General features: G+C 37.5%; 1 protein-coding gene across 3 annotated transcripts in view; it reads right to left on the reverse strand.

The window, feature by feature from the left end:
- The window catches only part of LOC147480698 (calcium-dependent lipid-binding family protein), an 80,780-nt gene that overhangs the window by 52,217 nt on the left and 11,944 nt on the right, over positions 1-16,619 (reverse strand). For all 3 annotated transcript variants that reach the window (XM_086577919.1, XM_086577918.1, XM_086577920.1), the window contains exons 16-24: positions 14,747-14,842; positions 12,165-12,232; positions 9,278-9,398; positions 8,979-9,200; positions 8,521-8,748; positions 8,312-8,421; positions 8,127-8,223; positions 6,875-6,973; positions 6,625-6,765 (exon numbers count right to left, since the gene is read on the reverse strand). In XM_086577919.1, the coding sequence (XP_086434045.1) occupies positions 6,625-6,765; positions 6,875-6,973; positions 8,127-8,223; positions 8,312-8,421; positions 8,521-8,748; positions 8,979-9,200; positions 9,278-9,398; positions 12,165-12,232; positions 14,747-14,842 (1,182 nt within the window). The remainder of the gene's footprint in view (positions 1-6,624; positions 6,766-6,874; positions 6,974-8,126; positions 8,224-8,311; positions 8,422-8,520; positions 8,749-8,978; positions 9,201-9,277; positions 9,399-12,164; positions 12,233-14,746; positions 14,843-16,619) is intronic.

Consider the following 16,619-nt stretch of genomic DNA (forward strand, 5'->3'; position numbering starts at 1 on the left):
TGTTTGTTTTATTAAATTTTATTGATGTTCATCCATTGTTGAAGTTTCCGCCAACAAGATATGTATAGACCCCCACTTTGTGGCTTATTAAGCCCACGAATCCAGCCCAATACTAAGCTTAGTCTAGCAGTTAAGCCCACGTGCTTAACCCTAGCCCATCCAATAATTGGTTTATTTCTTTAATATGTCCAGGTTCATTATTCTATTAGATAAAGACAAATCTATAAGAAATCAATTTAGAAAAAAACACTCTACTTTCTCTACCAATTCAGAAAAAAACACTCTCACAACAAGGAACTACATTGAAACTTGATCCCTAGATAACAGATCTTGGGTACGTAGGTGGTATCTTAGTTCAATTTCATCTCTCCCAACTATCAATTCCCATCAATTTCTTAGTGCGTATTTCATCATATTGCTCTCAATCTCTCATTGTGTTGAAGCAGACTATTGCTGAAACATAATTGGTACCATTTGTGAGTTTTTTAGAATCTATTGTCACGAATCAAGATGGTAAGCACTAGAAGCAGGCCAAATAATCAACCTATTATTCCTGCCAATAGGAATCGCAACCCTCGAACTACAAGCGGAAAACTGTAAGAACCGCTGAACAATCGAGTTATTCCTAGTGGTAGGAACAATCCGCAACATCAAACTGTAGCACCACAACCTCCACCACAACCGTCGGTGCTAACACCGCTGCCACCACCCACAACAGCCTTGCAACAAGAAAACCTACAAGTAGGTAGTCTTCCAAGTGATCCATAATCAGTTCACGCTGAACCTTCAGTTGATATGGATATGGACGTGGTTGTACTCTTACACCAACTGACGGGACGGGGGAAGGTAACAACCATGTCACCCATAATACACTTGAGCGTAAGTTACGAAGAGTCAAAAATTTGAATAGGAAGTTGAGAAAGATGCTAGCAAAATGACAGGCCGGTAGACGATTCAACTACATCAAGGCGACACGCAAAAATGCGAGCCGTTCCAGTGTATGGGACCATTTTGAAGATTCACTTCATCATTCTCAGCAATGCGCTACTTCTAAAGCACAATTAAACAGTGCAGACTTTGAACAGTCCAAAACTAATGACCTTATTACCCGTACTTATGGGGAAAATCGGATTGACATGAATAAGTACTATCCTAGACAGATCCGATCTCATAGGGAAGATTTACCTCCAAGAAACAATTTCAGGGAAGACCTCCATCCGAGATATATCCAACATAATTGGGAGGGCGTACATTCTAGACAGGAGCGAGACAACATGGAGGAGTAGTATCATAGCACCGACCATCCTACCAAGAGTGACTACCGGCCTAGAAAGGTTGGTTATAGGGAAAGAGAAAGACAATCACCGGTCGAAACTACTCGTGCGTACCGCCAAAAATCTCTAACTCTAATAAGATATAATGGAGAGTATCATTCTCCACATGGGCACGACTGGGGGCGTCTAGCAGTTCAAGCCAATACACTAACTTTTACATAACACTGCAGTTGAAAGAGTTGATTGCAAAAGAGCTTAACGATAGCGAGTCAAGACAGGAAAGGCCAACCTCGCATATTTGAAGAAAATCGTCATCCCAGATGGGTCTGACCTGACAAGGAAGACCGCTTTCCCAGACGGACCGACCTGACAAAGAAGGCCGATCTCGCATATATTTGAGGAAAATCGCCATCCCAGACAGGTTTGACCTAACAGGAAAAGCCGACCTCGCATGTTTGAGGAAAATTGTCATCCCAGACAGGTCCAACCTGACAAAAAAGACCACCATCCCAGACGGGGCCGACCTGATAGGTAAGGCCGACCTCGCATATTTGAGGAAAATCGCTATTCCAGACAGATCTGATTTGATAGAGAAGGAAGGTGTCACAAAAGCAACTATAAGGAAAACTGCAAATCCCAGACAAGCTACCGTCCTGAACAGGCTGGTAACACACAAAGAAAGACAATCTCCAGTCAGAGCCAAACGTGTGTACCACTTAAAATCTCCAACTCCTGTAAGAGATAATGGCAAGTGTCATCCTCCACACAGGCGTGACCGGGGGCGTCTAGCTGTTTAAATCTTCTGAATGAAATGGATCTCACCCCGCTTAACACAAAGTCTCTTTGATTCAACTTCCACAATTAATGGTCACGGGTGTGAAAGGCTTTGTCGTTTCTTAAGGGGAATTGGGTAAAGGAGTTACCTACTATTTTGTAGGCTTATAGTACAACGCCGAAATATTCAACTTCGTTATCACCTTTTAACCTTGAATATGGCGTTGAATCAGTTTTATCCACAGAGCTGATTTCCAGTACATCTCGATGGTTGCTATTGAAATAGGCTCAAACGACATTTTTAACGTTATGGAGTTCTTTTACATTTTTACATTTTATCCATCAATAAAGACATTCAATTTCCATTCTCATGTGTTTGGTTATCATTTTTACATTACTCTATTCTTCTGTACTCCTCCTTTCAACAATGTCATTCATTAGCATTAATTCCAAAGAGGTCATCCATATTATGCCTTCTTCAATCCAAAGTATGTTGCATTCATGCCTGCTTGAAGAAAATCCGAGTCAAAAAGATGGTTATTCTTGCTTGGTACGGTTATTGGAATACTCTCAAATTTTAATATCCGTGTGAATCCCACTACTGAGACAACGGCGTTGTGTTTTAGTTTGGTCCAACTGCAAGAACGACAACCTTGCACTCCAAACGTTGCTAGCCTTGCCTCGCGTTTGGTACGGGTGTTTTTATACCAGAATAGCTAAGGTCATTGAGGACCACCACAGCCGCTTTGCCTTGTGTTTTTCAATCACAACAACAGGGCCAAACACTTACACCTTATATATTGATTTTATATTGGGGGCGTATTCAATCCCCCCATTATATCGCCATCATATATTTCTATCAATTTACTTATTGACATGCAGCAAACAACACAATATCAAAAGCAAAAAGTGATATTATTATCAAAAAAAATTGTTGATGATGCATTTCCATTAAAGATTGGTATTATTTTTCCTACTTTTATTACACAATCAACGTTCTATTACTATCTCTCTGGAAAATGCACACCTTTTGGCGGAGCAACTTTAACAGTATCCATATACATCAGATATAACTTATCATAGTCTTCTTTCCTCTGTTCATTTTCTTCCAGAACATCCGTCTTTTGCATAATTGCTTGCATCCTTTCCATCTCTTTACTCCCTATCTCTAGAGTAGCTTGTGCTAACAACTTTTTGTTTTTCACAATTTATTTCTTAGCAGCACTTAGTTCATTTTCTAACCCCCAACACTTTTGTTGTCATCTTTTCGTTTTGTTCTTCCCGAGTTTTCCAATCTCATTCAGCCTTTACAGTGGCGCTCCACTCCTATTCTTCCATCTCATTTAATTCTTCTAATAACTTCCGCCCCATTTCGCCAATAATTTTCACTAACTATTTTCGTCTCTTTTCGCTAATTATTTCCGTCTTCTGTCGCCAATAATTTCTGCCTCATTTTGCCAATTATTTCTGTCTCATGTTGCCAATAATTTTTTTGCTAACTGGCAGGTGTCGACTAGCAAAGTGGGTAAAACCTTTGGGTGATGATACCAGAGGTCTGGGGCTCGAATCCCGCCAGCATCAAAAAGTTACTGATCTCATTTAAAACAGGCTTACCAAACAAAAAATAATAATAATAATAATTTTTGCTAACTATTTACGTCTCCTGTCACCAATAATTTCCAGCTCCTTTCGTCAATAATTTTGCCTCCTTTAGCCAATAACTTCAGCCAATCATTTTCGCCAATTATTTATGTCTCATGTCGCCAAAAAAATTCGCTAACTATTTCCGTCTCCTTTCGCAAATTATTTCCGTCTCATGTTGCCAATTATTTCTGTCTCACGTCGCCAATAATTTTCACTAACTATTTTCGTCTCCTGTCGCTAATAATTTCCGCCTCCTTTTGCCAATAATTTCTGCTAATTATTTCAGCCTTCTTTCACCAATAACTTCCACCAATAATTTTCACCAATTATTTCCGTCTCCTATCGTCAATTTTTTCCGTCTCCTTTTGCTAATTATTTCAGCCTCCTATTGCCAATAATTTTCGCCTCCTGCTACCGCCTACCTACCGTCACCTTTGACAATGAGATTACGCACGTCAATACTTGTTGACAATTCATTTTTTTTTCTTCTGATGTTCTTCCATTTTTTTTCTATATTTACTTCTTTGCCACATTGGCCTTGCCCATCCACCAAAGAGAGACCCCCACTTTGTGGCTCATTAAGCCCACGAATCCAGCTCAATACTAGGCTTAGTCCAGCAGTTAAGTCTACGTGATTAACCCTAACCCATCCAATAATTGCTTTATTTTTTTAATATGTCTAGGTTTATTATTCAATTAGATAAAGACAAATCTATAGGAAATCAAATATTTAATCATTCAACAAAACAAGTCCTCCACGGACTCTACTTTCTCCACCAATTCATAAAAAACATTCTCTCACAACAAGGAACTACGTTGAAACTTGATCCCTAGATAACAGATCTTGGGTACGTAGACAGCCATATCTTGGTTCAGTTTCATCTCTCCCAACTATCAATTCCTATCGATTTCTTAGTGCATATTTCATCATATTGCTCTCATTGTGTTGAAGCAGATTATTGCCAAAACAAGATAAATCAAATTTGGTATCGGAGTCAATCGACTTTTGGAAACTTTTTAAAGGAAACACTGTTCACGAGTACTATTTACCAGATACTGTTTGTCGAACACTATTCACTGCAGAAAAAAAAAATCTTCAATTTTCAAGGAGTATCGTAGAAGTAGAAGAAAGTTACTGCCGCCGCCCGATCATCGAAGTTTCCATAGATCGAAGTATTATACCGATCAGAATTATGAGAAAACTTTTGATTTGGATTGCAGCCGTTACGAGAGTTTTACTCCTTCGAGAAGGTATGAACCGCTTTCCCCTCCTCCATCACCGGTTGTTAGATTGAGACAGAAATTCAAGTCAGAAAAGGAATGAGAATTTTCCTCCCACGAATCGATGTATAATGCCGATTCCAACAATGCCAAGAGGGATAGTGTTTCCCCTCTTAAAACTTGTCACTACCCCCACCGTTTTTTGTTAGGCAAACTCCCCCACCTTCTCTACCTTATCAACTTAGTAAGTCATCTCAAGTAAGAAAAACTCGACATTGTGATGAACCTGCTTGGGAAATTCCTCCACCCAAATCCTGTGAAAGCGAGAGGCAACGTCAACACTTTTTGTTTTGAAAATTTGCCTCCCCGCAACATGTGCATCCACTTCAGGTACCTAATGTTACACCACCTCCACCTCTGCCTCAAGTTCAGCATGCTGCTCAAGGAATGGTTATTACCAGTTGTTTCCTCTTGATGTTGATGTACCCATTGATGACAAAAGGACTCTAAGTTCCAAAATCCAGCTTCGGTTACAAATGAAGCAGAAAATTTGGACATTAATCGAAGTTTTGATTTGGTTAGTGGAGTAAAATCTGCTGGAGGTGGGTCCATGAACCGGTGTCCATTGCTTGAAGTCCAACGATTTTCTTGTTCTGCTCCTCCACAAGTAAACGTCCTGACTTCCTGCTGCACTCAAACTGGACATATTAAATCCGATGGTTTTGGGCAATTTCAGCAACTTCCACAACCAATTGAGAAGAAAGACTCAGAGAAGAAAGCTTTAGTTCCATTCACTTGTGAAAAGACTGAAGAGGGAGAGGACAAGCATGCTGCCCGACCACCTCCACCTCTCTCTAGCGCATGTTTTGAATATCCTATTGGCGACATTGTGGTGCATTATTCTTCTTGTGAGCAGTTATTTGGGTAAAATTCGAGGTCGAATTCCTTTGAACCACGGGAGGGTGATGGGAATCAACAGCTACAATGAATTTCAGCAGACAAACATGTATGCAAACTCGAAGACAAGTTTCTTTCAAACTGGGGAATATGATGCATGAGCATGGAACAATATTAGATAATTCTAATTATATTATTAGTAGTCTTATTAAGTTAGAAGAGTTTCCTATTTGTTTTAGATCTAGGTTATTTAGTAAGGTTTCTATTTTGGTTTCTAAATAGAATTAGGAACAAGGTTTATTATATAAAGGCATCTAGGCCTTCATTGTTAGATGGTTGTTATTGATTATTAATTCTTTGAGATTGTTCTTCATGTTTGAAGGTTTAAACCCTAGTTTTAGCCTTTTAGGTGTTTGTTTTATTAAATCTTATTGATGTTCATCCATTGTTGAAGCTTCCGCCAACAAGATACATCAGCCTCCTTGATCATATTCTTAAGGCAGCTAAAGGTAGTCGTACCTTGATCATTTGGAAAAAACTAGAACAAGAGGACCATTTGACATTTGTTCATGGAGTAAGCACGATCAAGGAGTTGAGATACAGCTTGAGTGAAGAAATGTGACATTTTGGAGTTTGGATATTTTGAGTTCTTTGACTGTGTAACCTGGGAATGCTTTTGCTTGTTATGATGTCCTACTAGGTTCCCCCCTTCCTATCTTGCTGACAAATATTGCACCCCCTTCTCCAATGAAATTAAAACATGAATATGACAACAAAGTACTTAAAATAGAATAAATAGAATTATAAGCCTCACCTTTCCATATATTGACAATTTTGTTTCTATCAGTGCCCCATTGATAACAAGATCGGCTGTTGCAGAATTAGTGGCTCTCGGTTCAGTGAGTTCCAACATATCATCACTTGATCCTCCAAGTACATCAACAGCGGGAGGAACCTGAGTGGAGTATGAGAAACAAGTCAAACCATAGATTTCAAGAAGAAATATCAGTACTTTAAATCAAATTCAAAAACAATATAATAAAAGTTAGGGTTTGATATGGTACAGAAGCTCTATATGTTGCTTGTACGAGTCCTTTGAGCCAAGTAGCTTTCTGCCCCTCATCACGGAATTCAATTATCAAGGTGCTAGAAGATTCCAAAGCCTGAAATAGAAAATAAACCCTATTAATTTGTGCATCCAACTCATAATCAATTGGCAATGAGTGGAGAGGCCCCAAGACTTGCGCATATTTATGCAAGGAATTAGACACCCGATATGGGATTATAAATCTCAACAAACCTCCCTCACAGATAGCGTATTTTCAGCCTAACATGTGGACAATTTCAAATGGTGACCTGGAGTACATGGGCCCTTTGGGCCAGAAAAAATAGCCCGCTCTGATGCCATATAAATTTGGGCATCTAACTCGGAACAAATTGGCAATGAGTGGAGAGGCCCAATGACTTACACATTAGGCAAGGATTTACTTTTCAGAAACCCGATATGGAATTGTAAATCTCAGCAAACACAAGAAAAACTATCCCACCTGCTAAAGAGCATTAATCTCCTCAATTGTTTATAAACAGATACATTACACCTTCTAGCCCCATGATGCATTACAATTATAAAGATAAAAAAAGTTTCATCAAGTAAATATGCATTAGTTTTGGACACTTTCAAGACTCAACTAAGAGGCATGTAACTCCAGTGCATACATTTCCGTAGCAGTACTTTGGTTTCCATGATTTTTTTCCCACAATACTGCAGGAAAACGGACAACCTCGTACAATAGCAGGATAGGTTAAGATTTGAACCACCTCATTTTTTCCTGTTGGGAGAAATTAACAATGGGATAACTTCAAGTAACATTGGGGTTTGTAATGTGCCGTTCTTTAATAAAAAACTTATCATGTTTCTCCGTTCAAAAGTTTTGTTACTCGAATCAAAATATTCCTTTTATAAATTATTATGTTTTGACCTTAAGTAAATGACAATACTTGCTCCCCAAATAAGACATAAATTGGTATTTCCCCCATTATCTTAACTATCTTTTACTTCTTCTCTTGAGCAAGATACTGTGCATTTTCACTCTACATACTCCAAGTATTTGTCTACCATATCTATAGCCAGGAAAATAAACGATTGATATACTTTCTATTGGAAAACGTACAATATGACTCAAACATCACCAAAACAATAAATAAAAAAAGTAAAAATAAATAGTGAACTCCCAAAAAGAGGTCCACCCCCATATCAGCTAACCCACAACATCCACTCACGGCCTCATCGAGCAACGAAATAAAACATGGAGTTACCTTCTGAACATTCATGCCTCTGAAAACCACAGCAACTGAATATGGTGACCCTCCAACACTAGTAGGAGGAACTTCATATACTTGCCGACCAGCCATGCTGTAAAACCACACAAGTGACAATCTGAGAAGGCTAGCAGCAGAGAAACAAGATAATCAAAAACATACAGGATTGGGGAAATAGGAACCTGGAGCATCGTTGGTAGCTCTGGGATGTTTCAGACTCGAAAACATACAGATAGAATCCAGATAGTACAACATAACAGGGTTGCCACTCGGCCACAGAAAATCCTATTCCCTGCATCAAGAATATGTATATCACTGGACAGGGAAAATTTTAAAAAACTCAGAGAGAGCAAATCTAACATTGTTTCAGTGTTTCTATTGAGGGGCCTACCCGCCAGACAAGGATTCGAGCCTCAGTTGCAAGATCTGCAGGACTCCAAAGTGCTAGACCAGAGTGAAAATTTTCACTAGCAGTTACGTCACCGTTTTCCACCGTACGGTAAAATTTATTTAACAATTCCACAAGTCTAGAATATCTAGCCGGTGAAAAGTGAACGCCAAGATTCGGAACTTGAATGGATATCCGTGTAGATGGGTAACTTGGATGAGGCACTTTGATCTTTCAGATAAAAGATATCGTAATTCATTGAGCACAACACAAGAACAATTTCAGTCAGTATCCATGCTTACTAAAATATTAAAGAGAAGATATTATTAAGAATTGGGAGGATAATCCCGAGTACTTGGGTCGATTCCCACCTTCACCAGGGTAAAGGAAATTTAAGGGACTGGGGGATATACTTCTTAACTTGAAAAATTGTAAACATTATTAAGAAGATAGTAATTTACCTGATCAACAACGACTACCATACCACACCTATCAATGAGAGAATAATAATGATCAACATCCATAGAGATTGGTGATTTTGAAGGCTGGTCATCAGTACTGGATGTAACCAAAGTGCAGTCGGCAATGTTAGATCCACAACTATTAAAGCAAGCAGCGATATCTCTTCCGGATATATAAAAGCGAGAATATACACTCTGCTTTTGTTCATCACTTTGGCCATCCTGAAATTATCATTCTGCCCATTTCAAGCAAATCCTAAACATACACTAATTTGAATGTTCAACTAAGAAAAACTTACTTTTGTGTGCAATGTGAAATGACCAAAATCCAGAAGAAAATGACCATCACATTTTGAAGTGGAAGATGTTCTTAAAGGAACCCTCACTTTTGGAGCATCAAAATCAATGTCCAGCGCAAATCTGAAGCGGCGGAACCAAGTAAAGAATTTTAGTACAATTTCGCCAACGGATATCTTCAATTGTTTTTTTTATCGACAATAAAGTATTTTATTCAGAAACAAGAGTGTCACACTACAGTCTACAAGCTAAGATCATTACACTATCACACCGAAAAATAAGACCCTCGTATTTCACTTCTCTTCACCTAAGATCCGAATTTGTCCCACAACAACAACTGATCAAAGACTGAGACCTTATCTCAAAGATTCTCCGGTTTCTTTCCCTCCCAATGCACCAACAAAAGAAGTGAAATAGGAACCTCAAAAGCGCATAGGGTCTTGCTAATCAGTGAGTGAAGATGATGGCAATGCCAATGGCAATGCCAATGCCAATGCCAATGCCAATGCCAATGCCAATAGTGGATGCTATATATCAAAGACATCTTCATAAAACAAAGCTTACTTCCACAAGACGAATTTAGTCCTTTATTGACTAACAAGTATGCACAACGGCTTTTTGGAAGTCTTTGAACCCTTCCCTCCAAGTTATGAAAAAATGGATATTGTTGAATAGAAGAGTTAAAAAGATATAATGAGTTGAACAAAAAAGAAATTGCTAGTGATTCAAAACATGATGGATGATGAGGACTTGAATTCAGGTAAAAGTGTTTTAGAATTATAGAGAGTTTAATTAATTTATGAAATTTGAGACGTTTTGTAATTTCAGTGACGCCATGGAGGTGATTGTAAATTATGAAAAGAAATTATCAAAATTCAGTAACATGAGGGAGATACTTCTAAATTATGGATAAAGTGAAATTCAAAATACACAACTCAATATTGGGGGGTGGGTTCTGGGAAGTTAGGCTATCATATAGTGTAGGGATATGAGTTTTTTATTTTGTTTTTTGCTAAAGAGTAATTTGATTGATAGCAAATTATTAAAAGGAAAGAAATTAACAAATAATAGAGTTCAGATAACTAATATATGAGTGTTTATAGAAGTAATGAGTTAATGATAACAATGATAACAGGACTATATAAATGAAAAATAGCATGGGAATAGGGGAAAAACACCAATCTAACTTCAATATTAATTCATTTAGGGTGTGTTTAGGAATGAAGATTAGAATTCATTGAGTCCTAAAAACAATGTTGTTCACGTGTCATAAAAGTGGTAAAATAAAATGGCCTATAACCGTCTCAACCTCTCAACTACCATTGAGAAATCCCATGTGCCATAAGTTTGAGAGAGATTTAAAATCCCACCAAGGAAGGAGTCCACATCATATTAGAACTCTTGACTCTCAGTCAGTATGGACTTCCAAACACACTAGAATTGGAAATATCTGCAAATTCGATTACAAAGATAATTCTCATTATTCCCAAACGCAACACTAATGGAGACAAAAGACATTTACTATCAAGGTCACTAACAATTTTGTTCATTTCTTTTTATTTTGTGAGTAATATTTGTTTTTTGATAAGTAAAAGGAAAATTATTGATCCAAGACAAACCCAATGGAAATAAATCCATTAAGCAATGCTTTGTTTGCCAAGCCAATCGAACGTTCTATGGACATACTGGATCTTCTGAGTTTGCCCCAAATGAGCAACCCCCGAATTTTGGTTGAAGCGCATTATTTCCGTGTCAAAAAAAGTGTAAACTTGAATTCACAAGCCACTGGAAAGTCCTACAATAAGATGATATCATAGAATCTTTTGGTTCATTTAGTGCTTCGGTAATGAAACATTGTCACATCTTTGGTAATTTCTACTTGGTGAAATTTCATGTGAACTCTACGAAATGTATGATATAACCTTGAGAGGCTAATGATGATTATTCAAGGTAGATCATGATTATCACTCTTCCAATCTCTTTCTCCATCTTCTACGATATCTTTAGATACACATTATTTTTTGTATGTCTACATCAAGAGATTATCATTCTTCATGCATCTATATTATGAAATTATCACATATATAATTATTAACGCTTAGATCTTTTCTCTTCAACATCACTTACTCTATGTTTCCTACATTTCACCCATTTCTCTACACATTTCCTAAGTCACATACTTCTCTACATATTTGATATTTATTCCATCAAAACAGTAAAAACAAAACAAGGGTGACGAACTCAGTTTCCAAGGAACTTTTGTGAATGCAACTTTTAATGATGAACCAAGTGATACATCTAAGTCTTTTGCCTAAAAATGAGATGAGTTGTGCCACCCTGATTAAGTGTTCTGCAGAAACACCTAAGATCCAACTCATTAAGTACACCTAGCTAGGATGTCTCTCTTGTTAGTTCCATATAGATGTCTAGATACCCCTCTCGTTCTAAAGTTGTACACTCTACCCTATTAATTTCAAATTTCCAATTTATCAAGAAAAATGTTACTGCTAGTTCAAAAAAGAGATAAAGAAGCTTAAGCTTTAGTTAAAAGGTGAAATGAGCATGTCTTCCTTATAAGCTTTCTCAACATCCCCATGAGTAATCCATAAGCCTTTAATAGAAAAGAAAGTTGTCTCGGCCCTAGGTGGTTTTGGTGATGGTATGGCTCCCTTTACAAACATAAGTGTCGGACATATTGAGAAGGTGAAGAAAAATTTGCCAGTGTATTCTACAACACATTTATTCGCTTTACTCTACTAAGGAATGTACTAAGAGATAACCATCGTAGATTAACTTATAGTTTGAATTGAATGGAGCAAGTGCATTTGTACTTTAAGAACCAAAAAAGAAAAAATACTAAAGCAAATAAAAGGTAGGAAGGAAATGAACCTGCTTTGTTCTTCCAATACCATTTGAAACTGCTCTTGAGCTCTACGAGTTACTTTCTCTATCTTCATCTGCACTTCCAATGGTGTCAAGAATGAGAAAGGAGATCAAGATTTCAAATTCAACTTACATCAAATACAGATGTCCATTAATTTTTAATACAGGCATGATTCACAGGAGGCTTCAGATAACATACATCATGACTGCGTATTCAGTTAAAAGGGGGGAAAAAAATTTATCAGTGAAAATAAGTCCATTAATGAAGAAGCAGTACACCACACAAATGATATGGGTCCCTAAGCATCTGCATGGACGCTAAGACAGACCTTGAAAATCAAATCTATTTCATCTAATTGTTTCTGTCGAAACAATATTGGATTATTAATATGGACATCTCACACTAACGTATCCATTTCGTACTTATTTCTTTTATAGTTTTATACGTAAAAGACACCTTATTAATATAATCAAAGAGGATTATGTTAACATTTGAATACTTAACAAGTGGCTAATTTTCCAAGACCAAAATTTCACCCCATCACCCGTTAACCGTAATACACCCTTATAAGAGAGGAAAAGAAAACTAAAATAGAAAACAAACCCCCCAACCCAATTCCTACACCACCCTACCAGTCAGCCAGTCAACTTAGATGTCGTCCTCGTCTTCCTCCTACACCTCTATTCCCATCACTCCCTCATCTACACCATCCACCTCTCCAATAGTTCAATATCCAACATCTTGTACTTAGTGTCATACAAATCGTCAAAGTCATCTTCAACGGATTTTTCTTCCTCTACAATACGTTGTTTATCTCATGGCACGGTTCCTCCCTTAGATTATCAGCCAGCCTAAGTTTTTCACCTACTCGTGCCAACACTAAGCTTTCACACTTTTGCATTGTAGCGATCATAGCTTCATAATGGTCCTAAATGGGTAATGTAGGGATACCCCAATTAGAAGTTGCAATCAGACATGACCCCCCGTTTTTCAGAAAAAGTAGACACGACCCTCCAGACTGAAGTCATCTCACTTTGACTATCATCTCTTTGGTCAAGGCAGCTGAAAAGGCCCAAATACCCATATCTACATGTAATTACCCAAATGACCTCTTGACTTGCCAAGACAAGGGCTGGCACACTAGGCCACGCGTCACTATATGATGAAACATATCTAACGGTCAAATCTATCCAACAAAAGTCAGACTTCATCTTCTCCAAACAGTGGGGGAATTTATTTTATATTTAACTTGTATTGTTTTTCCCTGCATTTGATACGTGTCACCATCAGATGCCAGGATCATCTAGATTAAATGAATAGACGGTATTTATTTATCTTCTTCCTATGTTCAACCACCACAACCAAACAATGCAAAGACAAACCCAAACCTTCAAATTTACAGTTGGATTTCACAAATTAAAACAATAGCAGTTGTAAATTGGACTTCTGGACTCGAATTCACACCCATTTTGAGAATCACTTTGACTTGGATCTGAACTGAACTTTAATAGCTGGATCTGAAATAATCAATGAAAATTAGAGTTTCGAACTTGTTGATTCGTAGAAATGCTGATCTGATTAACAAAAAATGGTGAAATTAGTCGATTAGAGCTTTTTATTCATACTGGAATCATGAATGGAATTTGAGTATCTAGTATTTACAGATCCATGGACAGAATTGATCTTTTCTAAACCCTTTGTCTTTCTTCATGCCCAACTCTATAAAATGGACCCAATCAGGACATAACTGCACGTCTCCACTACCTCTTATGGAGATGTGCATTCAAACCCATTTTCTTTCCTCCTGTCCAATTTTTTAGATTCCAAATGTCATTAAATAGTGGTTGTGGGGTGAGTGGAGGTGGAGGCAGGGTTGAGGAAGAAGATATAAATTAACAGTCGCCCTTAGATTAGCTAAATTTATTCCAAGTGTGGATGTACGTAAACATAGTTAGACGAAGACCACATCTGCAAGTAAGAACCCCCCCCCCCCCCCCCCCCCCTCCTTTCATAGATGGTGACACTGACACGTGTCACCAGCTCTGGTCCTGCGAATGCAAGGGGTCTTTTGAGTAATTACACAACCGTAAGGGTATTTTATATTTTTAAACAGCCTTGACCTCGAAGATAACGGTCAAAGGAAGTTGGCTTGGATGGGGTGGCATATATGGGGATATCCTTACATAACCGATTTTATTATTTTTAGAAATAACTTTTTATTGGTACTGATAACCAACTCATATAAAGAACATTATGAAGTGTTAAGTAATACGAATGAGAGAGAGAGAGGTCAATGTTGATGATGGCAATGAACTGAATCAAACTTTCTGAGATTGGGTCACCACAAGTCTACAAGAGTAGTTTTATTCTGTGATAAACTGATAATGAAAAGAACAACATGAAAATTGACTACAAAAACTGAAGAAAGATGAACTCAGTATAGCTTCCTTTAACATAACATTAGGAGAAATTTTAGGAAAATAATATAACTATAAAGGTTGCTAACTACATACTCGGAAGATACATTATGATGTCAAATGCAAGTTTGCATTAGAAATATATGTTCATAACTCATCCATTATTTTACCTGCAATGCAGTCGCGGTCTCTAATGCAACAGTTGGACTAACTGCATTACTCCTTTTCACAAACTCAATAAAACGATCATAACTTTCCATCAAAACCTACAACCATTTAGATAAGAATAAAGAAGTATCTCAAAAGTATAAATATGCTTATGGGTTTCATGAATTGAAGACCTCAAGAGAACAAACAATATAATAGCCACTTTCAAGCATCTCTACTGATCAACCAAAATTATAATATTGGCAATATCTATGACAAATGAATGATGAACTCGTATTCAGCAAATAATAGAGGCTAACTTTCTAGTCATACAAATTAAGTACCAAGTAAAATAATCCTCAATGCTATAAATAACAAAACTTGGAAGAGAAAGATAAGGTAATCAGCATAATCAGAGAGCGTTTGAAAACAAGGAAAAAGAAGTTCATAAGATCATGGTGGACATCAAACAGCTTCTATACAATTGGTCAAGGGGGTTCAATCTCTTTAGGGAACTTCAATATCAAGATTTCAAGTGTAAGTGGGATACTCTAATTTGTAAATCAATTCTTGTAATAGAGTTGTCTAGTAGGATTGTTATTTTTTATTTTTTATTTTAATTTTTATATTTGTAAATCATAAAGTCAAACTTCGTAGGATGAGATATCCCACTCAAATACAACAAAGGATACAAGAGCGTTCCTAGAAAGAAAACGACAACTATGAGAGAAAACTAAAACAAAATGATCCGATCATGCATGGTTGTGCAAGGAGTCCCTTCTGAACATAAAGTCCCCGAACAATGTATCTGTCCACTCCTCCCAAAACTTCAACCACATAGAGACGAATCCCTTGATTGCTACAATCACCTATGCCATAGTAGTCACACATCCATCAAAGTGTCTCTTGTTCTTTTCCAACCACAAAGCCCATATGATAGCAAAAGGTAAGATGCTCCACAGTCTACATCCCTTGAGGGAATGGACCCTGAGAACCCAAGAACACAACAGATCTTTCACCGACTGAGGAACAACCCAACAAACCCAGAGTGGCCCACAAAGTAACTCCATGTCTCCCAAGAAAAAAGACAATGAATGAAAGTGTGACTGACTAACTCCCCATCAGCCATACACAAAGGGGCAAAAATTGATGATTATTTCCTTTCTCCTAATGAGGTTGTCTATACTCAAAATCTTATTATGGGTCACACACTCACACCCCAAATGAAAAAAGAGACGAAACAAGGAATCTTTGCTAACCATATAAAATAACTATCTAGAATCATAGACCCTCGGGTGTTAGCCGGTAGGTGAGAACGCAAAGAAAGGTAGAAAGACTTGGCTGAGAATTTTCCCATTATTTTCTATATCCCAAAGCCAATCCCTATCCGGACTCATAGCAGGAATCACCTCCAGCATCAGCGTGAGGGTGGCAATGCTCGCAATATCCCGATCTCTCAAGTGAACGAACGTAAATCCCTAGAAGCACCCAGGATTATCATTATTTAGACGCATGAAATCACAAATGCAGGATTGTATTAGCTACCATTAGCAACTTGCTAAGGTTTAATTACAATGTATCACTTTTGAGAATAAAAATATACCTTTTATTGGTTTTTAAAATATATATATATAACCCGGCTCTTTGAAGGATGTCCTTAAACATACTTGACAAAAAAAAATGAATCTCACGTGAAAAACTTCCCCGAAGTTTACGTGTTTCTTTCTCTTGCCCATTAACTTTTTCCCACGTAGGCTCGTACTGAAAATCTAAAATACCTCTCCTTAAAATAGTGTTCTCTCTCCTCTTTTAATCGCTATCTCTCTTCTTTTTGTTTTCTCATCGTCTGTAAGTCTCCTCTTTACAGACTTATTTGAAGGATGGCAGAAAATAAAA

Source organism: Coptis chinensis, chromosome 8, assembly GCF_015680905.1.
Source record: "Coptis chinensis isolate HL-2020 chromosome 8, ASM1568090v1, whole genome shotgun sequence".
Lineage (NCBI taxonomy): Eukaryota > Viridiplantae > Streptophyta > Magnoliopsida > Ranunculales > Ranunculaceae > Coptis > Coptis chinensis.